A 21,781-nucleotide genomic window follows, 5' to 3' on the forward strand; every position below is an offset into this window, starting at 1 on the left:
AGCAGGTTCTTATTAGTTATCTATTTTATACATATTAGTGTATATATGTCAATCCCAATCTCCCAGTTTATCCCCCCCGCCCTGCTTTCCCCCCTTGGTGTCCACACGTTTGTTCGCTACACCTGTGTCTCTATTTCTGCCTTGCAAACCAGTTCATCTATACCATTTTTCTAGATTCCACACATATGCGTTAATATACGAGATTTTTATCCAAGCTTTTTTGAGGAGGGGTGCCTATGAGTGTCCAATTACTCCAATAATATTTGTTGAAAAGGCCATTCTTCCTCCACTGAATTACTTTTGCACCTTGGTCAATATCAAATGGACATATTTGTGTTAGACTATTTTGGGGTTTTCTGTTCGCTTCCATTGATCTATGTGTTCAGCTCTCTGCCAATACCACACATTCTTGGCTATGTAACTATGTGATAAGTCTTTAAATTGGATACACTGACTCCTCCAACTTTATTGTTTTTTAAAATTGTTTTAGCTATTCTAGTTCCTTTGCCTTTTCACATAGATTTTAGAATAATCTTGTCTATATCTACAAAAAGTCTTCTGAGATTTTGATGGGAGCTGTGTTAAGCTTGTATATCAATTTGGGAGTATTGGCATCTTCACCCTGTTGAGTGTTCCAATGCGTGAACACGGTATGTCTCTCCATTTACTTAGATCTTTGATTTTTTGCATTAGTGTTTTGTAGTTTCAGTATACAAGTCCTGTATGGTTTTGTTGGATTTACACTGGAGTACTTCATTTGTTTTGCATGATTTAAATCACATCGTATTTTTAATTTCGGTGTTCTTGCCTTGTCACTGGTACGCAGAGATACAATTGATTTTTGTATGTTTATCTTGTACGTTGTGAACTTCTAACTCACTTATTAGTTCTATATGGGTTTTTTTTGTAGATTCCTTATAATTTTCTACATAGACAGATCATGTAGTATGAAAATAGGCAGTTGTTTTTTCTTTCTTATATGTTTCTTTTTTATTCCCTTTTCTTGCCTTTTTGTGCTGTCCAGAACTTCCAGTACTATGTTGAATAGCAGTGGTTAAGAATGGGTATTCTTAAAAAAAAAAAAAAAAGAATGGGTATTCTTTCTTGTTCCTCATCTTAGGGGCAAAGCATGCAGTCTTTTCACCCTTAAGTATGATGTTAGCTATAGGCTTTTTTTGTAGATGCTGTTTATGAAGTTGAGGAAATTCCCTTCTATTCCTAGTTTTCTGAGATTTTATCATGACAAGATGTTGAATTTTGTCACTTACACTTCATCAATTGATATAATCGTGTGATTTTTCTGTAGTCTGTTAATACAGTGGATTACATCAATTGATTTTCAAATATTGAACCAGGTTTGCATCCCTGGAATAAGACCCACTTAGTCACAGTGTATAATTCTTTTTATATGTTGCTTAATTCTATTTGCTGATATATTGTTAACTATCTTTGTATCTATATTCATGAGGGTTATTTGTCTTGTAGTTGGTTGTTTTTTTCATGTGTTTGGGGGTCGTGGTGGAGGTGTACTGTTTTATCTGGTTTTGGTGTCAGGGTAACATTGGGAAGTGTTCCTGCCTCTTATATTATCTGGAAGAAATTGTGTAGATTGAAGTTAATTCTTCCCTGTTTGGTAGACTTCTCTAGAACCATCTGGGCTTGGAGATTTTCGTGGGGAGGGGAAAGTTTAATCTTACAAATTCAATTTCCTTAATAATTACAGGGTCTCCAAATTATCTGTTTCATATTTGATGCATTGTGGTAGTTTATACTTTTTAAGGGATTGGTCCATTTCATCTAAGTTGTCAAATTTATGTCTGTAGAGTTGCTCATAGTATTTCTGAAAAGTTATCTTTTTGATATCTGCAAGATCCACAGTGATGTGCCTGTTTAATCCCTGATATTGTGTCTTTTATCTCTTTTGTTTTTCTTCATTAGTCTTGCTAGAGATTTGATTGATTTTTGAAAATAAACAGCTTTCTTTTCATTGATTTTCTTTCTTTATTTTCCCTGTTTTCAATATCATTGATTTCTGCTCTTTGTTATTTCTTTCTTCCTCCTTGTTTTGCTTTTTTTCCCTAAGTTTTTGAGTTGAGAGCTTATATTATTCATTTGAGACTTTTCCTCTTTTCTGATGTCAGCATTTGTGCTATACATTTCCCTCTCAACAAAGCTTTAGCTGTGTCTCACAAATTTTGATATGGTGTATTTTTATTTTCATTTATTTCTATGGTTTTTTTAAAATTTCCTTTAATATTTCCTCTTTGACCCATGGATTATTTGGAAGAGTGTTGTTTAGTTTCCAAATGTTTGGAACATTTATTTTTCTGCTGTTTTTAAAAATCTTGATTCCAGTGGTCAGAGAACACATTTTGTATGATTTCAATTCTTTTCAATTAGTTGAGGGTGTTTTATGGCCTAGGATATGGTCTACTGTGGCATATATATTCCATGGGCACTTGAAGAGAATGTGCATTCTGCTGTTATTGGGTGAAGTGTTCTATCAATAGATCCTGTTGATTGATGGTGTTGTTAAGTTCTTTTATATCCTTGCTGACTTTCTGTAGCTGTTCTGTCAAGTATCAAGAGAGGGGTTTGAAGTCTCCAATACACTTGTGGATTTGTCAATTTTTCCTTCAGTTCTGTTAGTTTTTGCTTCACATATTTTGAGGTATGTTTGGTAGATACACATTTAGGATTGCTATGTCTTCTTGGTAGATTGACCTTTTTTTTTTTAATGTAATATCCCTCGACATCTCTTGTAATTTTCTTTGCTCCGAAGTTTACTTAATCTGATATTAATATAGCCACTCCTGCTTTCTTCTCATTAATATTTGCTGGATATGTCCTTTTCCATTTCCTTTCACCCAACCTATATCATTATATTTGATGTGAGTTTCTTGAAGATAGAATATAGCTTGGACATACTTTTGTTGGCCTCCTCATAGCCTCTAGGGGCTGGGAGTATAAAGATCACCCCATAAGCCATAGATTAGAGAAGAATTTGAGAGGTGTGATGGCAGACTTCCCTCCCAAAAGGAGCTATGACTCCTTTATCTGGGGAGGAAAGATGCTCAGATGTGATTGACAAATATTTAGAAGCTCTAAGTGTCTGAGAAGGAGCCCAGTGCCTCCATCTCCCAGACTATCTATTCCCGGGGAATAGATCCCAGAGGGCTGTGTGTCTGTCTGTGTGTATGCGTGTGCACAGGTGGGTGTGTTGGGGAGCAACACCTGAGGGGTCTGCAGCCCTCTAAAGGCAGAGGTGCTGTGTTCATTTTATCTTTGCTCACCTTAGTCACAGTCTGGATGCTTTCAACCTCTAACAGAAGCTCCAGGGCCCTCCAAGGCCTCACGGCCTCTGGAATTTCTGCATCGCCGAAGCTGTCAACTCCCCAGGCATGGGTGGCAGCTCCTCCTATTACTCAACTCCGACTTCTACCTATTAAGCAGGGGCTCCTTGAGGAAGATTGATTTACCACATTAAATGAGCCTCCATGTGCTCGATGAGGATGTCACAAGACAAATGGCTCCTGCCGTGTGCCTCCAGCCCACTGCCCCGTGTTTCCATTACGTTTGGGCCAGAGTCATGGTGGATGAGTCTGGGTGTAGTTCATTTTCTGCCTTACACGATAAACTTGTCAGCATTTGACCGATCAGCTGCTTGTATGCAGGGAGTTCATTTGCAAGGCGACCTGGCATCCCAGCTCTACTGTCCTGCTCCCATTTCACTCTGTCTAATGAGCTAGGACCCATTCCTGTTGGTTGGTGCTGCACTCCGGGGCCCTGCTCAACCTGCACGCAGTGGTGATAGTTCAGCCCCTCCTCAGGGGTCCCTCTCTCCTGCCTGGAGGTGGCTGGGGCACTGATGCCCAGGGAGCTGTCCTTTTTTGCTGCCAGCCTCAAGTCACCCATCTGGGAAGGAGTGTGCCAAACTCCCACTCTTCTGCATAGAGGCGGCATCAGACCTGCTCCCCAGCCTCCGAGATGGACAGGCCTGCCGTGGGCTTCCTGGGGAGCTGCAGCCTGCCCACCCCACACTGGCCTTGGGGCTGTTTCATAGGCAAATACCAAGCCTGGGCTCTCAGAGCTCACTGAGACATGGGCCAACGTGTGTAACATCGGGGTTGCCCATGGTCCCCAGGCCCAGGCCCTCCCCAAGAGACTAGGCATCACTGACAAGCTCCACCCACAAGCCTGGGTGTCTACTGCCTAGCCTCAGAGCCTTTTCCAGCACTGTTATCTCCCTTCCTCTCTGCCTATTTGAATCAGACCCAGGCCTAGCCAAGACCTCCCGTGCTTTGAAGTCCCCAGCCACCCTGATCCCAAAGGACTCCCAGAATAGCGCACAGTGCAGGACCAGGCACCATGGCCATTGGCAGGGACTCCTAGAGGAGCAGAGAGGGGCAGGGTGGGAAGCTTTGCAGAGAGTGAGGAATTCCTTTCCTGTCTCCATCTCTCCCCCGTCCCTTCCATCCCATGAAGCTCCATGCCCCAAAGGTAGTGGTTTCCTGACTTTCAAGGGGCTGGCTGGGCTCCTCTGAGCTCCCTCTCTGAGCTGTGCCCACAGATCTCAGCCTCACCTATCCATGCACACTCAAGTCCATTGCCAGCCATGGACACTTTCCTGTGCCCACCGGGGCTGGGGACCCAGGCCCTGCTCTCTCTGAGCTCAAAGGCGTGGGAAGAGGGGGCCAGATCAGGGCTCCTGGAGCTGGACTGTCGGTGACAGGGGTTTGGGGCGTGACAGGGTCACGCACTGTAGGGTCATGCACAATGCGGTAGGAGGTGGTGGCTACATGGAGCGAGCAGAGGGTCCTCATCTGCCCTGAGCACACAGCCAAGCCGGCTTGTTCCCGGTGTGAGGCGTCCTGGAGGGCAGGAGCTCTCTGGGCTGCTCCCACCCACGCCGGGTGCAGGGTCGGTACCATTAGAGGGTTAGGGAACTTGGGAGGATTTGACCAGTAGAGCTTTGATAGGCAGAGAAGGAGAAGGGCCCCCATCCAGGGGCAGCCTGCGTGATGGTGAGGCGACCCGGAGGGGCAGCAGACGTGAGCAGTGGAGCCCAGGAGCCACGCTGAGAAGTTTGGATCCTTCCTTGTGGGCCGTAAAAGTTGTTTCAGGTCGAAGAGGGTGATGTGGTGACTGTATCACACTTAAGGAAGGGCGGAGGGGAGTTCTCCACCCCCAGCACAATGGTGTCTCATTTGCCTTTCAGTCCCCAGGGCATGGCCCAAAACCTTGAAGTGGATCAGATGAGGCAAGAAAGTCCAAGAGGCCACGTGGAAGGTGATGAGTCATCCTGGACCCATAGGTGTCAAGAGGGATCCTGAACTCCCAGCGCTCCCCAAATCCATATTCTAGACAGGAAGCGGGGAAGGAAAAGCCGAGGATGGGCTGGCTTGCTGGTTAGCCTCATTCCCAGACTAGAAGGTCTCCTCTGAGAGACATCTCCTTCCCCCAGGATTTGCAAGAGGAAGGAGGAAGGGGATAGTGGGGACTGCAGACTCCTTTCACTCGAGGACGTCTGTGGATCCCTCTCATGAACCTGGAGAAATCACCCTGGCATGGCGGGGACTGCACAGGTGGCCTTAGCATCTGTGCGCCCAGTAGGTGTTGAGGAGACCCAGGGGAGGGTCTCAGGGATTGCCTCACTCGAGGCTGCCTATGCCAGGAAGGGAGGCAGCCCAGAGAGCCTGGGGTGAGGCCAAGAGGAGGGAGGAGCAGACAGGACTTTCTTGATGGCCGTTCCAGACCCCTAACTGGACAGAGGAAAGGATGGGCAGAGTCCGGCTGTGGTCCTCACTGGCAGCGTCAGCTGTGTACTCAGCCTCCCACTGACTGGGGAAGGTGCTGCTGTGCTTAGCTCAACCCATGGGCAAGACCTGGCTGGTGAACAGCGCAGGGGGACCTGAGCCTGAGGGTGTGGAAGCTGTACCTGCTCCCACACATTCCTTGGACTTCAGGAAGGCAGATTCCAGATGACTATGACACACGATGGGTATATTTCTTGGCTTCAGGCTCTGGAAGGAAAGAAGGCTCCAGAGCTGGGGGCTGGGGTGGGGGTGAGGGCTCTGAAAAGAGAAGTTCTGATTCAGCAGTCCCTGGGGTTCCAGTGGGAGGGGCAGGAGGGGAGAGGAGCTGTGGCTGCAGAAGCAGAGGGCTGCGTGTCCAGGCTCAGAATCGAGGGGCACAGAGCTGACTGCAGGAAAGAGCAGAGCCAGCACCCAGGACCAGGGCCGCCCAAGGGTCTGTGTTAATGCTGAGACAGGAGGGAGCTGGGAGGGGGCTCGACTGCCTTCTTGGAGGGATCTTCAGCCCCCAGAGTGTTTCTCTCTGACACAGAGAATAGCATTCTGGACATGGATCTTGTACTTAAATACCTTCAGGGACAAGAGGGTTAAATAAATGGGAGAGGACTGGGGCAAACCAAGGGCACAGCCTCTCAGCTCCAGCTAATTCCTGCAGTGTGAAGATGTGAATCCAGCATAACCAGACTGTATAAGTTAGTATTAGATTTGGCCACATGTGACTGAAAACCCAAAATAATAGTGGCTTAAAAAAAAATAGAGATTTCTCTCTCTCTTCCTCTCCCTCTCACGTATACCAGAACTGAGCCCTCCAGAGCTGATAGGTGGCTAGGCTTCTTCCATCTCACCCCAAGGGTGTGGCCCACAGCCTCCTGGCCCAAAACGGAGGCTAGAGCTCTGGCCATCACACCTGTGTTCCAGGCAGCAGGATGGAGGAAGATGGAAAGAAGGGCAAAGAGCATGTGCTAGTTGTATTTAAGGAGGTTTCTTGGAAGCTGTCATACGGTGTTTCTAGATTTTGCTGGCAGAATTGAACACAAGATTTCCCCGAGCTGTAAGAGAAGCCAGGAAATGTAGCTGTAGTGCTGCTCTTCCCTGTGCCATGCCAAAAACCAGGTGTTCGATGACTAAAGGGGGTATGGATATTGGAATACGCCACGTAATGCCCCTTTGCTTCCAAATAACAGGCATTCCGTCTTCTCACGCATAGAACACACTGGGGCTGGGGGAGGGGTGTAACCCTGCACCTCATCCAGCCCAGAGGTCAGGAGGTCTGGGTGACGTGCATCCCTCGCCATCGTGTCCTGATGCCCGCACACCCTGTGTGGGATGGTGGAGAAAGAATACTGTCACCACAGTAAAGACTCCTGATTGGGAGAAGGGATACACAGCAGCATACAGTCAGGTCCCACTGGGCAGGCTTTGTGAATCTTCCTGTCCTTATTGGAGGAAGCTGCCTGGGGCAGCCCATCTGGCCGGCCCAGCTCTATTCCGGGAGGAACTCCATACCCAGTGTCCCCCATGGAGGAGTCAGGCTCCCTTGGTGATGTGTCTCCTGCACAACTCAGTGGCTTTTAGATGAGTTCTACGTGCCTGAAACTGCCCCAATGATCTCATCTGGATATAGGTTAAGGGGCAACCTGGCCCTTCCACTTACCCTCTGCGTGGAAACAACAGCTGGGGTGATGGTGGTGGGAGGGGCCTGGGAGAGCAACACCCTCACTCCCTTACTTCCGATTTTCATGTGAAATTGACTAATTAAAATATTTTGGCAACTAATGTTTGAAAATTATAGTTCAGGACAAATGAACTTGCCTATGTGCCAGATGTGGCCCGCAGGTCTGAGTGGAGGGTACCGCTGGATGGGGGAATTGGAGCTCCTTCTCTGGCACAGGCTGGCCCGAGGTTCCAACATTTATGGGGAAGGTCCCACACCACCCCTTTTCATCCTGGCAGCTGGGACCAGTGACCTCACATCTGGGGTCAGAACTGGCTACAGCTGAAGGGCAGGACTCTTGCAGGGACCCTGAGGGTGAGCTGGCCCCTGGGGTTAGCACAGAAGCTCAGGACAGTCAGGCTGACTTCCCCGGCCCACCCCGTGGGGTGATGGGGGACTCAGGACTGGCTCAAGATCTGGGTGTCCATACGTGTGTCCGCCTGTGGCATGTGGGGCTCTGCAGAGGGGACCCCAGGCCCGGGGCAGAGCAAGTGCTAAGTAAGGCCGTGCTTACCTGCCCTGCAGACTCCACCAACAGGGACTCTCTGGATATGATCGAGCGCTGCATCTGCCTGGTGTGCCTGGATGCCCCGGGAGGCATGGAGCTCAGCGACACCAACAGGGCACTCCAGCTCCTCCACGGCGGGGGCTGCAGCAAGAATGGGGCCAACCGCTGGTACGACAAGTCCCTGCAGGTAAGCCTCCCCCTGGCAGGGCCAGTGGCCGGAGCCGCCTCGTGCTTACATCCAGCAGGCTCTCTTGCTGGCTTCTGCTGCCCAGGAGGCTGCACCTGGGGCCGAGGGAGTGGAGGACATGTGCCATTGGTGTCAGGCCCTGGACTGGCCAGAACTCTTCTCAGGAGCAAGTGGCCAAACCCAGCTCCAACCCCCTAACCTTCCTGCAGCCCAGCCTAGGGGGCCTCAGGGTCAGACCTGGGGCTCATTCCCCATCTCCCATCACACACTGTAAGGTGGGGGCATACCAGGGGCTCCTATCAAACACATCCTCAACACATTCAACAAGAAGGCACATGAAAAGATGCTCAACACCAATTATTAGAGAAATGCAAATCAATACTACAACAAGGTATCACCTCACACCAGTCAGAATGGCCATCATCAAAAAATCTACAAACAATAAATGCTGGAGAGGGTGTGGAGAAAAGGGAACCCTCTTGCACTGTTGGTGGGAATGCAAATTGATACAGCCACTATGGAGAACAGTATGGAGGTTGCTTAAAAACCTAAAAATAGAGCTGCCTTATGATCTAGCAATCCCACTACTGGGCATATACCCTGAGAAAACCATAATTCAAAAAGACACGTGCACCCCAATGTTCATTGCAGCACTGTTTACAATAGCCAGGTCATGGAAGCAACCTAAATGCTCATCCACAGATGAATGGATAAAGAAGGTGTGATACATATATCATCTAGGGTGTCGGGCCATGGACCGGTGTCAGGCTGCGGCCTGTTAAGAATCGGGCTGCACAGCAGGAGGCGAGCGGCGGGGGAGCGAGCAAAGCTTCATCTGCGGCTCCCCATTGCTCCCATTACCGCCTGAACCATCCCCCTCTCCCCCCACTCCATGGAAAAATTGTCTTCCACGAAACCAGTCCCAAAAAGGTTGGGGACCGCTGATATATACAATGAAATATTACTCAGCCATAAAAAGAAACGAAGTTGGGTCATTTGTAGAGACGTGGATAGACCTAGGGACTGTTGTACAAAGTGAAGTAAGTCAGAAAGAAAAAAACTAATATCGTGTATTAATGCATATATGTGGAATCTAGAAAAATGGTACAGATGAACGTATCTGCAAAGCAGAAATAGAGACCCAGACGTAGAGAACAAACATATAGACACCAAGGGAGGGAAAGGGAGGGTGGGATGAACTGGGAGATTGGGATTGACATATATACACTACTATGTATAAAACAGATAACTAATGAGAACCTACTGTACAGCACAGGAAACTCTACTCAGTGCTCTGTGGTGACCTAAATGGGAAGGAAATCCAAAAAAGAGGGGCTATGGGTATACATGTAGCTGATTCACTTCTCTGTACAGCAGGAACTAACACAATATTGTAAAGCAACTATACTCCAATTAAAAAAAAAAAAGAATCATGTCTGATGCCTGAAGATGTCAGCTGTTCTGAATTTCCGTCACCCTGGCCTGGCCATTTCGATACACCTCCCTTCATCCCTGAGGAGTAGGGTAGCCCAGCATCTCCACAGAAGAAAAGTCATGAAATGAAACAAAACCATTCATATATATACTTTTAAAATTTATTTTTATTTTTGGCTGCGTTGGGTCTTCTTTGCTGCACGCAGGCTTTCTCTAGTTGCGGCGAGCAGGGGCTACTCTTCGTTGCGGTGTGTGGCCTTCTCATTGCGGTGGCTTCACTTGTTGCGGAGCACGAGCTCTAGGCACACGGGCTTCAGTAGTTGTGGCTCGCGGGCTCTAGAGTGCAGGCTCTGTAGTTGTGGCGCATGGGCTTAGTGGCTCCGCGGCATGTGGGATCTTCCCGGACCAGGGCTCGAACCTGTGTCCCCTACATCGGCAGGCAGATTCTTAACCACTGCGCCACCAGGGAAGTCCCTGTTCATATATTTTTCATTCATATGACATCAGCCCAGAAACAAGACATTCACTTTGACCTGGAGAAAAATACTCACACAGATGAGGATGAAGATTGGGCCATTCATTCCCGTCCCCCATTCTTTTACCCCAGCACGCCGATCCTGTATCTAATCTTATTTGTAAAACCCCCACACTTTCACAATGACCATATTAAGTAGCATGCAATGATCTTTATGTTTTGATTTAGCATCACTCACACTGGCAAGCATTTCTAGGCCGCCTCTCGTTTTTCTCCCTCTCTGTACCCTACATTCTGCAGGTTATCCTTTTTATTGGTTTGCATATTGATTCTGCTATTTCTGCTGAGTTCTCTCCCTGCTGCGCTGGCTATTTAGCCTCCACCAGTGGTGCTAATGGCTTGCAATCTTTCATGGAGCAGCTGTGGGATTGAAATGATATAATGGATGTACAGGATCTGAAATATAGTAAGCCTTGGTGGTGGTTTTTAAAGGGTACCATTTTCCTCCCTTTCTTTAGCGACAGGGACAGAAAAACACTCATGTGTGAGTGGGCACAGCCCTTCCCTCCTGCCTCACGTGGATGACCATGCCCACGTCTGGGCTCTTTTTGCAGGCAGGACAGATTATCAGGGGAGCTGGAAAAGCCAAACAGGCTCCATGAACGTGAACTGAAAAGTTCAAGAGCAAGTCTCAGGACACAAAGGCAGGGGACACAAAGGGAGAGAGAAAAGAGCCTACAAGGGAGGAATCTTGAGAGAAACTCTGTGGGAAGTGTGTTTGCTTGAAGAATGGGAGAAAAGATTCGGGCAGCTCTGAGATTGGAGGAGACAGGGAGACAGCTCAGAGGTGTGCTGTGCCACAGTTCCCTGGAAGGTCTCATAAAGATTTCAGTAGCTCGTTTATTTGTTTGCTTGTTGGTTTGTTTGCCTATGGATGACAGGCTAGTACCTCTTGAGTGTGATGCTGTGCTGAGGTGGACCTCAAGGCAGCCCCACTTTATTCGGGTTGTGCTTTAAGAATCAGGTCTCATTCTTCTCATTATTTTCTCCTAGTCCTTTTGTACATACTGAGTATGTCCCTTTTCCAAGTCAACTAAATCCAGCCTTTGTATAGTCATAAAAATCATAAGTAATCTTCACAGTTCCCGTGGGCCTTTCATATGCCTTCTCTCTAATCCTCACATCGATCTGGTGAACTGGGCCTTATTGGATCCATTTTAAATGAGAGCAAACTGAAGCCAGAGAGTTGAAGTGTCTTGTCAAAGCTCTCCCAGCTGGCAGGCGGCAACCACAGAACTGGGATCAGGGTCCCTGACTTGAAGCCCAGGCAGCAGTTAATGGGGCATCCTTCGTTCACCTTTCTTTCACTCCCATCAAGGGATATTTTATTTCTCCCTAGGAATCTGCACACCATCCAAAATGGATCATTATCTTTCATTACTCATTTAACAAAATTATTAAGCACCTACTATGGGGTGATCCTGGGAATAATATCAGTGGTGGCCAAACACACAGTGTCCATCAGACACATAATCACACAAAGAAGACCAGGATGGTAGCCCTGATGTGCACCGTGAAGGGAAAACAGGGCTAACAGGAGCCTAAGGAGCTTGCCCAGGACCTGAGGAGAGTGTGTACAGCCTCGGCGTGAGGTCTTAGGAATCGCTGGGCTACTTGAGCCAGGGAGTTTGGGCTCCACCTTCACTGCCTGGGGCATTTCTGGGAAGGAGGTCACACAGTTTAGAGCTGTCTTGAGGCTCCCATACTCTCAGACCATGGCAATTGCATGCAGCGTTCTTTTCAGGAAATGATGTGCTTTGGTGTCCCTAGAGAAGAGTTTCCCCCTGAGAGGTGGGGGCAGAGGGAGAATGCGGGGTTCCTGACCTGGGGCCAAGGGGCTGGTTTGAAATATTGACTGTCCCAGAGGTCCACTCACTTCTCTTTCCTATTGCAGTTTGTGGTGGGACGAGACGGCACCTGTGGCGTGGTGTGCGAACACTCCCCTTTCGACGGCATCGTCCTGGTGCAGTGCACAGAGCATCTGCTCCAGCACATGTGAGTCGGGGAGCAGGGCCCCTCCCGAGCAGCCAGAGGAGGCAAAGCCAGACTGCCAAGCAGCCGCCAAGCTAGGCCAAGAAAAATGTGGGCGGCCTCTGGGGGGCCGCGCTAGTCTGGAAAGTGTCTCAGCAAAAGATGAATTTGAAAACCAGCCTGAACAAGGCATCATATGCTTTATCGGTCATGGACAGAAGGGGCAGACTGAACAACAGGTTAGGGGCAGTTAGGGCAAGGCTTAGCCAAGAATTCTCAGCTTTAAAGGAACATCTGCTTCGGTCCAGGGAAGTCCAGGTCGATGTCGTGCTTGTCCAGAGTCAGGGCTGGGCCTGCTGTTGACCCAGCACAGAGGGGAGGTCTCTGAGCTGCGCCTCTTTCCTTTCCCCTGGGCTGGGTCTCTCTCTCCAACTCCCATCCTGGACAGACTGAGTACTTCTGTGTCCCTTAATCACACCAGGTTCCTTCCTCCATTCACAATTTTGCTCATTCTCTCCTTCTAGGACCTTCTCCCTGCATCTATAAGTTCTTCCGTGATTTAGGAACTCTTCAGGATCACTGAAAACCCAAACCTGCCCTCGTAAACAGAACAACACACTTTGCTTGTTCCATTTGTCCCCGAGTGTTTTTTAAGAGTTAGCGGTGTAGCGTGGTCAGATGGAAGACGTGAAAAGACATACTGGGCTTTGGAGTCAGGTGGAACCGGATGGAATCCTAGCTTTGCCACTCACTAATTTAGGTGGCCTCACTGAGCTTCAGTCTGTTCATCTGTTTCATGGTTTGGGGTAAATCAAACTCCAACAGCTAAGATGACTGCAGCACAAAGAAACAAGCTGCCCGCAGCCCCCCAGCTTGCGGGCCACAGGAGGTCACCCCTTTGTCTTGCAGGGTGAAGACCGGCAAGAAAATGGTCCGAGCCGACTCAGTCAGCGAGCTCCCAGCACCCAGGAGACTGAGGTGGAAATGTTCTCCGGAAATTCAAGGCCTCTTAGCCTCCTCGGCAGAAAAACTTCAACAGTAAGGAGAATCCCAGGTCTTTGGGGGTGATGCTCCGGGGGTCACCCTACAATCCCCCTGCCCCACCAGCTGCCAAGGCACCCTGGAAGCTTCCAAAGACCCCAGCCACTCTGCCTCCTCTCACCTGCCTCCGCCCACCCCCTCATGGAAATGTAGTCAAACAGAAGGGGAGTTATAACTCTTGGGGAAATAACCTTGCTGAAGTATCCATCATTTCCATAAAATGCAAACGTGGAGCTATTTTTTTCCGCAGGTTTCACCTGACTGAGCAGAGTCAAGGCAAGGAAATCATCCTCTGCTTTCGGGGGAGTCATAAACAACGGGTTTGAATAGGTCATTTGAATCCAAGCTATTTCAATTTCCTTGAATTTACACTGCAACTTGACAAGGGGCCTTTTTTCCTCAAGGGCCATGCTGGCCCTAATGGGACCTAGGCAGGAGGGCCAGGGATGGATGTGAGCCCTCGCTGACAGTGGCAAGGTGTGCTGGGAGCCACGGGCTGGCAACTAGATCTGGACTTTGGCTGTTCATTCCCTCATTCAATAAGTGAGCATGAGTACATTGATTCATTGATTCATTCATTCATTCATCAAACACGTGTAGAGCTCTGGTGTGTGCCAGGCCTCTGGTAGGGCTCTGGGGACACAGAGATCAATGTGCCACAGGGCCTGCCCTCCATACTTTAGTGGAGGAAGTGGACCCCCAACACAAAAATATCAGATGCAATAAGCACCAAAACCAGAGAGAGGCATTCGAACCTGAACACACAGAGGACATGGGAGCTGGGTTCTGCCAGGATGTTGAGGGAGGGCTTTACAGAGTTGGGCCGTGAAGGATGACTAGGAGTTCGTGGTACCAGCAGCTGGGGGAGAGATAGGTTCATAAGAGATCAGGCTGGTTTGGAGGCCAGCAAGTGAGAGAATGGCCAGAGTTGGGACAATAAAGGGAAGTCGGGGTCACATTGTGAAGAGCTTCATGTCTTTATGTTATGCGGACTGGAAGCTGTCCTGTAGCAGTGAGGAGCCGCTGGAGGATTTGGTGCATGGGGTTTCGGGGAGCCAGTGAGGAGACTGTGGGAATAGCACAGGTGAGCAGGACAGAACATGGCTGGGCTCAGAGGCCGAGGGATGGGGAGGATGAGCCCACAGCGAGCTGCTGGGGAGGTTGAATGGCTTTCCACGGGGAGGAGGAGAGGCCTCGGGTGTTCATCTGTAAAGCAGTACTCACATCTCAACCCTACGGGGCTGTTCTTGGGACACACAGGCTGCTAGGAGAGTGAGCTGGTGGGCTGGTGAGCCCTGGGCTGAGGAAGGAGCCCGTTTGCTTTCAGGGATTCAAGCAGGCGTCACGTGGTCCCGAGACCCCCAGCTTCCCTTTCTGGAGGACCAGAAAAGCCAAGAGAGGCCTGTGGGTGGGGAAGCAGCAGGAGCTGAGGGGGGTCTTGAGCTGCCACGGAAGGCAGGTAGGGTCTGATGGCCAGGGCTTGGACAAGAGGTTCCCAGGTGTCTGTGGTAACTGTAAGCTCAGCCTGTTGGGGGACGGTGGGTCAACAGGCCCGACTGAGCAGTGAGTTCCCGTGAGCACTGGGCCCTGTCCGAGTCCTGATGGGTCCCCAGAGCCTGGCATGGCCCACCGAGAGCTGAGCTTACATGGCTGGAGGAATAATCCAAGGCAAGGCAGGCAGGGAACAGCAAATCCTGAGGGAGTGTGGGAGGGGGCTCAGGGCTGCCCACCTAGGGCTCTGCGCGCACGCACACACGCGCGGCTGGTGGACGGGTGGCGAGGACCTTGCTGGACATTGCTTCAGGCAGCAGGCAGCCCGGACCCCAGACTCATTATGAAGGAGGAGACTGGTCAATATGTGACGGTGGGCGTGGGGGGAGACCAGCGCTGAAAGGTCTCAGTGTGGACTCAGGGACTCTTCCTGCTTCTCTGACAATGATTCGTGAGCAGCAAAGACCTATGCATGTCAGGGGAGGCTCAGCAGCCCTTTCTGGGTAAAATGGGTTTTCAGTCACCAGCAAAGCCCAGATGAGCAGCTCTTGCTGTGGTGACCGTGACCAGTGGCCAGGCTCCAGGCCTTTCTTCCATAGCACAACAGGGACGAGTCTCAGTGAGGAGATGCTGCTTGCAGCCATCAGAGAAATGGGCTTTTCCCTGGACATAGGGGATTTGCAGGTCTGGCAGGATGGTCGGGATGCCAAAAGAGTCCATAGGGATGCTGGACACACCTTCCCAAACAGATCGAATGCATGGCTTGTTTCAGGCCTTCTTCTGTAGGCAATGAAGTTTTAGGACTTTGTTTGTGGGCAGTGTTCTCCCTGCCCATGCAAATGTCCCTTGTGCTTCCGTGTCCTTCCCTGCAGCCAGGCCCACCTCCCCTACCCCCGAGCAGGGCCACTACCCAGCCAAGCCTCACCTTTAGCTCAGAGTCACCCTGCTTGGCATGCCTTCTGCCACTTCCAAACGTCAAGGCCTGTCTCTGACAGTGCACTGGATATCTAGCGTGCTGGGACGTAGAACAGGATCGAGAAACTTCGTTAGACCCTGTGGTGAGTGCATTCTATTTTGCATGCGATGAATGCATCTTTTCTTTTTCTTCCACAGAATAGTAAAGAATCTCGACTTCACCGTTTATAAATTTGATGACTATGGGAAAACATTCATTAAGCAGCAGAAATGCAGCCCCGATGCCTTTATTCAGGTGGCCCTCCAGCTGGCCTTCTATAGGTAAGTACAGCCTGCCAAGGTGGGCTGACTGACAAGCTACTCTAGAGTCTAGAAGCATCTTGGAGGGAGAGATGACTTTCTGTGGGCCTAGAGGAAGGGGGTATGATCAGGGCAGGCTGCATGGAAGGAGGTGTCACCTAACTGGGTTTCAAAGTGTGAGTCCAACCTCAGAAATGAAAAGAAGGATATTGCAGTCAAGGAGCGGGCAAGCGATGGCCCAGGGGCACAGAGCTCACAGGGGAGGAACGCAGAACTCACAAGGGCCAGGCAGGTGATGAGGACGTCAGGTAGGGAGGCTGCTTCTCCTGCTGATCTCACCCAGCCCACCTGGGTCCCTGTATAATTGTGACCTGTTCCTCTCCACTTTTCCTGGCCTTGATAAGGAAACGGAACTAGCATCCCCACCCTGCCCGCCCTGGCAAGGGGGTCAAGTCAAAGATTTGGGGCTTGATTTGTCTCTGTCTCTCATTCCCCTCATCCCCATGTCAATCCTCCTCCAAATGTCTACCCTCCATCCTCTTTCCTTCACCTCCACTGCCATCGGCCCCTCCCAAGCCCCCGTCATCTAGTGCTTAGTCAACTGTAGCATGCCCCTGGGGGTCTCTGCTTCCACTCTTGTCCCCTCTAATCCTGTCTTCATGAAGCATGAACTTTGAAATATGCAAATCAGTCTTTATCACCTACCGTGTTTCCCTTCACGCTTAGAACAAAGTCCAGCTCCCTGAAGGGCTCCCTGTGAACCAGCCTTCCCTGGGGCCCTGCCCCCAAGCTCTCTTCCACCTGCAGATCTTTGCTGTGGCTCTGGCTCTGCCCACCCACCTGTCACCACTGCTCTTCACATACCAGCTCCTTCCCACTGCTCAGGTCTCAGCCCAGGTGCCAGCCCTCAGAGGCCACCTCGGGGCTCCTTGCCACCCAGTTCTCTGTCACAGCACATTGTGCTCTTTTTCCTTCATGGCAGTCATTATCCATGTGGTCTCCCTCATTCACTGATTTGCTGACTTTGTTTTCTAGACTGTCTCCCCCAGGCATGATGTTCTGGGTATCTTGCACGCCTGGGACAGAGTAGGCATCAGGGACTGTCACAGACATGAGAAGACACTGCAGGAGTTTTAGCCCAGGGTGGCACAGTGAGGTGTATGGTTTAGAAAAATCTCTATAATGGTAGCTGTGTGTTGGGGAAGGGACGCAGCGTAGGGAGGTAAGGGTTGAAGGCAGGGTTGGGAGCCTAACTGGTCTCTTACAGGAGGCAAAAAGTAAAATGCAAAGTAGATCTTCCTCAAGACAGGGCTGGCCCCTGTTGGTTTCAGCGTTCCAGAAGCTATAGCTCATAAACTGGCATGGGCAGTAAATAGCACTATGCCCCCACCAGAACCTGCTTTCGGTTTGCAACCAGGGGAGGCAAAAAGCGACCTTGGAGAAAGCCGGGGCAAGGAGTGTAGTCACTAATGAGCAGGCGGCATCCCAGAGCCCAGTGTCCCACGCAGGGGGCTGTGACTCATGGGGAAGGGAGTGCAGCCACTCTGTCATCTGTCAGGCTGACATAACCCCACGCAAGGACTGTGCTCGTCACCAGGACATGGAGACCTCGCCGGCAGGACCTGGCCTCTGGAACTGCAATCAATGCCGTTCTGATACTCAGATGGTATGTGGCTAAAATGGGCCACAAGGTCAGTGTCCTGCTGGTGTCATAACTGGGGACACTGCTGCACTGGTACCCCCCTGGCAAGCACTTCAGAGCTTCAGATCCAGAGCCCGGAGGGGCTGGTGGACACTGCATAGAGCCTCCCAACTCCACCCTCCAGGGATCTTTGCTGTCACTGGACATGGCCAGGAATAGATGTGGCCAGAGGCTCCCAGGCTCATTGAATAGGCAAAATACGACCTGCTGCCCATGGAATGCATTCTTCAGAGTTTCAGCTGTAACAAAAAAGATATTTTTTAATCTGCTCCTAGATTCAGCAGAAACCTGGAAGCTACCTAAATTGGGGGTGATCAGCGACCAGCCAGTGATGGCGTCTACTTTTGTGCTCGGCATGGCGTTTGCCCCCAGGGGCTAGAGAGATACAGGAAATGAGCTCCCTGCCAGAGTCTTGGGGAAATGAGACATAAGTGTACAGAAAGTGCCATTTGCTTGGCAAGCCATACAGTGCCAAGCACTGTGCCAAATCAGACTCGGCCTTCCCTCCTCCTGGAGCTCACCCAGGGTGGGAGAGACATGCCCCGAGAAGGCCAAGATACAGGGCCCCAGCTTGCTGTGTGACTTCGGGGTGTCACTGCCCCTCTCTGAGTTCTGTGTCTTTCCCCTCCCTGACCCCAACACCAACAACTTTCCTGACTGATGAGAAGGGCATGTGCCAGCCTGGTGTGCAAGGGGAAGAGACTTGCTCTGGCTGGTGGGGACAGCGGCCACTGCTCTTCCGGTCACAGACGTGAGGGACGAGAGGCACAGTCCTTGTGCCCATGGGTCTGTTTGGAAGCCCTGCTGGCCCTGGACGGTGAGCCTCTGCAGCAGCTGACACCCACGGCCACTAAGGCCCCCTCCCTGCCTCGATCTATAGGTCATGCTTGAATTGTTTTTAAATAAAACAGGATTCCCTCAAGAGTGCGAATGATGAATTAGTCCATGCTGTGCTATTAATCAAACACTAATTGGATCTCACAGAAAACTCTAGGTTTCCCACCAGACTGGGACTTTAAAAAAACTACCAGTCACATCTTCCTTATTTTATATCCACACAATATCACCCACGCAGGAAAGTGTGCTCAGCTCTTCGTATCCGAGGCTCCCCGACATTCATCTTTGGGGAATCTCCTCCAGAATTCTATTAGCGTTAAAATGAAATACTGTGCAGAGCGAAGGCAGGATTGTAAAAATAAGGGCAGACGAGGCTATTTCAGCATTTATGACTCCCTGAGAAGGCAGCACTGTCTGCCATTCCTCCTTCATCCTGTGCAGGCTCCACAGGAGACTCGTGCCCACCTACGAGAGCGCGTCCATCCGTCGGTTCCGCGAGGGACGGGTGGACAACATTCGATCAGCCACTCTGGAGGCGCTGCGTTTTGTGAAGACCATCACTGACCACACGGCCACCGTGCCGGTAAGTCCTGCTGGCCCGAGGAGTCTCAGGGGGAACCAGTGAGGCAGCTGTGGACCGCCTGTCCTCTCGGCCCTGAGACAACCAGCTCCTTTAGCTTGTCTGCCGCTGAGCACCCTCTTAAAGCCCCATGCGCTGTGTCTCTGGTCCATTTACAGGATTCAGAGAAGCTACTGCTCCTGAAGGATGCCATCCGAGCCCAGACCGAGTACACAGTCATGGTGAGTGACCTCGTCTCAGCTCAGGACTGTGGGCTGTGCCCAGAGCTGGGGCCTCGGCATGGGCTCTGGGTGACAGCCGGGCCACGACCTGTGCAGCGACTTGGTGAGGGCACCTCACCTCTCAGAGCCTCCTCTTCCTTATTTTTAGAACCTGGGTAACGCACCACTCCTGGTTTACACACGGATTTTACAAGAATACAGCGAATGGTCTTTGAAACAACAACCACCACAATAATAATAGCACCAACATGTATAGCACTTTACAGTTTATACAAGAGAGTCAGATGTGCGGTGGTTTGCACACTTGGCACAATCTCAGGTGAGGCGGTATTTATTCCCACTCAGGACTGGTTTTGTCTTTTTATTCTCCATGTATTTATTTATACTGCCTGTGAATTAAAAAATAATATTTGCTGAAAGTTAACGGTGAAATCGAAATTGTAAGGGAAATGTTTCCCTAGTTTAGGGAAATAATGTACTTTCTAGCACTGCAAAGCCACCATGTGCATACAGACAGAGAATAAGCTACTACTTGGGCTGGTGGTCAATGTATGAATGGCAAATCATTCTGATACAGTCTTTGAAGGATCATCTAATCTGTGAAAAGGAGTTGACTGATTTCACTCTATATACTTGAAAGCAAGCACAGCACACATCTGGGTTTTAGAACTAGCCAATGTAGGCTTTTCTGTAATTCAGTTGCTAGGTCCCCGATTTCTTTGGAATAGTTAAGTGTTTGTTCTGTTTGGGGAAAATCAAGCTTGCTGTCCTGTGTTCAGTGGGTAGCCTTTGTTTTCCCGCTTTATGCCAGGCAAGGCCCTGGGTACTAGGAAATAAAAAATGAAGCCCTATGCTTGGGGAGTGTACCGTGTAGTTGGGAGAAGAGGCCTTACATGCTTCAGGAAGTAGCAGAGAACATGGAGGAGCAAGCTCCTTCTTCTGCTTGGGAAAGCCAGGAAGACTTTTCAGAGGAAGTGGTGCTTAATATGAGACTTGCATGAAGAAGTGCTTGTCAGGTGGGTATAGAAGGGAAGGATGGCCCCAGAAGGGAACAGTACATGCAACGGCAAAGAGTCTTGAGAGAATAAGACATATTGGAGGAAAAGCAAATAGTTCCATATGTGCAGCTTGCAAAGGACAGAAAAGCAGGAAAGCTCATGATGCTGGATTTCCCTGTCACAAAGCTTACCCTGGTGACCAGGTAGAAGGACTGGTTGGAGCGTGGGGTGGTCTGCCAAGAGACAGAATTAGGGACCTATATAATGTTTAGGGAGAGCTGGTAAAAGGACTGATGTAGAGCAGGGGCAGGGGGTGTTGAAGAGGAAGACACAAACTTCTGATCAAACATGGTGAACTGAACACAAGGGTTCACTGTCACTCCCTCTAAAACCCTCAAAAGCATCAGCAAAGGGGTTTTTTTTAAGCCATAAATACACTAGAGCAAAGAGAACGAGAAAGGAGATGAGAACAAAGTTTCAGAGCTGGAAAGCAGAACAGATGACATCTGACTTAGCAGACCAGAGAAAGCTAAAACCCAAGCAAACAGTGAGGGAGACCCAGGAGCCCAGTGAAGTGCACTGCAGAACCTCAGAATGGCTCAGGTGTTGGAGGCTCCACCAAAAGTAGGAGTGCATGTGGGGCTGAAAAGAAGAGGATTCACTGATGATCTATATGAGAAGCAGTTAGCCCCTCAGTTCCTCTTTTGACCTTAGTGTTGTCCAATTTCCTTGGTATGAAAAAAAAAAAGTCTGAGAGGAAAAAAATTCAAATACAAAGATCAGGAATAAAAACATAATTGGGCTTAACATCACTGGGAGGTGGAAGATACTGAAACAATGCCTTCAAATTCTAAGGGAAAATGATTTTTAATGCATATTCTATACCCAGCTAAACTATCAAATTTGAAGCTAGAATAAAGACATTTTATACAGATAAGGTCTTAAAATGTTTACTTATTAAGCTCTCTTTCTTGTAAAACTATTGGAGGATATAGACCACTAATGTAAGAGAATAAAGCACAAAAAAGAAAGTCATAAGCTCAAACATCAGAAGATTCAACACAAGAAAGAGGTAGAGAAAGAGGATGAGAGTAAAGGGAGATCCCAAGTTGACAGCTGTTCAGCAGACCCAGAGAACAGAGGGTCCACAGAGAAGCAAGAAGTGAAAGGAGAAATTAAACTGATAAATTACCTGATACATTTTAATGTATTAAGGGAAGTTTTACACTTCCAGCTAAGGGTTTAGGAATCAATTAGTTACAGATACATAGAAAGGTAAGCAAGTGGGAAAATCACAGTTTAATTATTTACAAATTGTCATTTCTAGGGAAAACAAAAAACTGAATAAGAAAGGAAATCTAATCCTAATACACTACAGGACTCAGCTGTGAGTACCTGTATAATTATAACCATGTAAACACTGAATATTGATCAAGCAACAAGGAGTTCAAATGTAACTCTATTTGGGAGCATAGGAGAGTGAAAGTGTATTTGGGGAGTGGGGATATAAAAGAGCCAAAGTTTCATCTTCTAT

At 49.3% G+C, this 21,781-nt stretch overlaps 1 protein-coding gene across 1 annotated transcript in view; it reads left to right on the top strand.

Annotated features, from left to right (window-relative positions):
• CHAT (choline O-acetyltransferase) overlaps window positions 1-21,781 on the top strand; it is a gene marked incomplete at both ends in the record, with an annotated part of 46,643 nt that overhangs the window by 20,356 nt on the left and 4,506 nt on the right. Inside the window, 6 exons of the mRNA XM_082611392.1 lie at window positions 8,053-8,222; window positions 12,086-12,186; window positions 13,072-13,200; window positions 15,808-15,930; window positions 18,890-19,031; window positions 19,187-19,249. Coding sequence (XP_082467518.1) covers window positions 8,053-8,222; window positions 12,086-12,186; window positions 13,072-13,200; window positions 15,808-15,930; window positions 18,890-19,031; window positions 19,187-19,249 — 728 coding nt within the window. The remainder of the gene's footprint in view (window positions 1-8,052; window positions 8,223-12,085; window positions 12,187-13,071; window positions 13,201-15,807; window positions 15,931-18,889; window positions 19,032-19,186; window positions 19,250-21,781) is intronic.

This window comes from Mesoplodon mirus, assembly GCF_964341445.2.
Source record: "Mesoplodon mirus genome assembly, chromosome: 2".
Classification (NCBI taxonomy): domain Eukaryota; kingdom Metazoa; phylum Chordata; class Mammalia; order Artiodactyla; family Ziphiidae; genus Mesoplodon; species Mesoplodon mirus.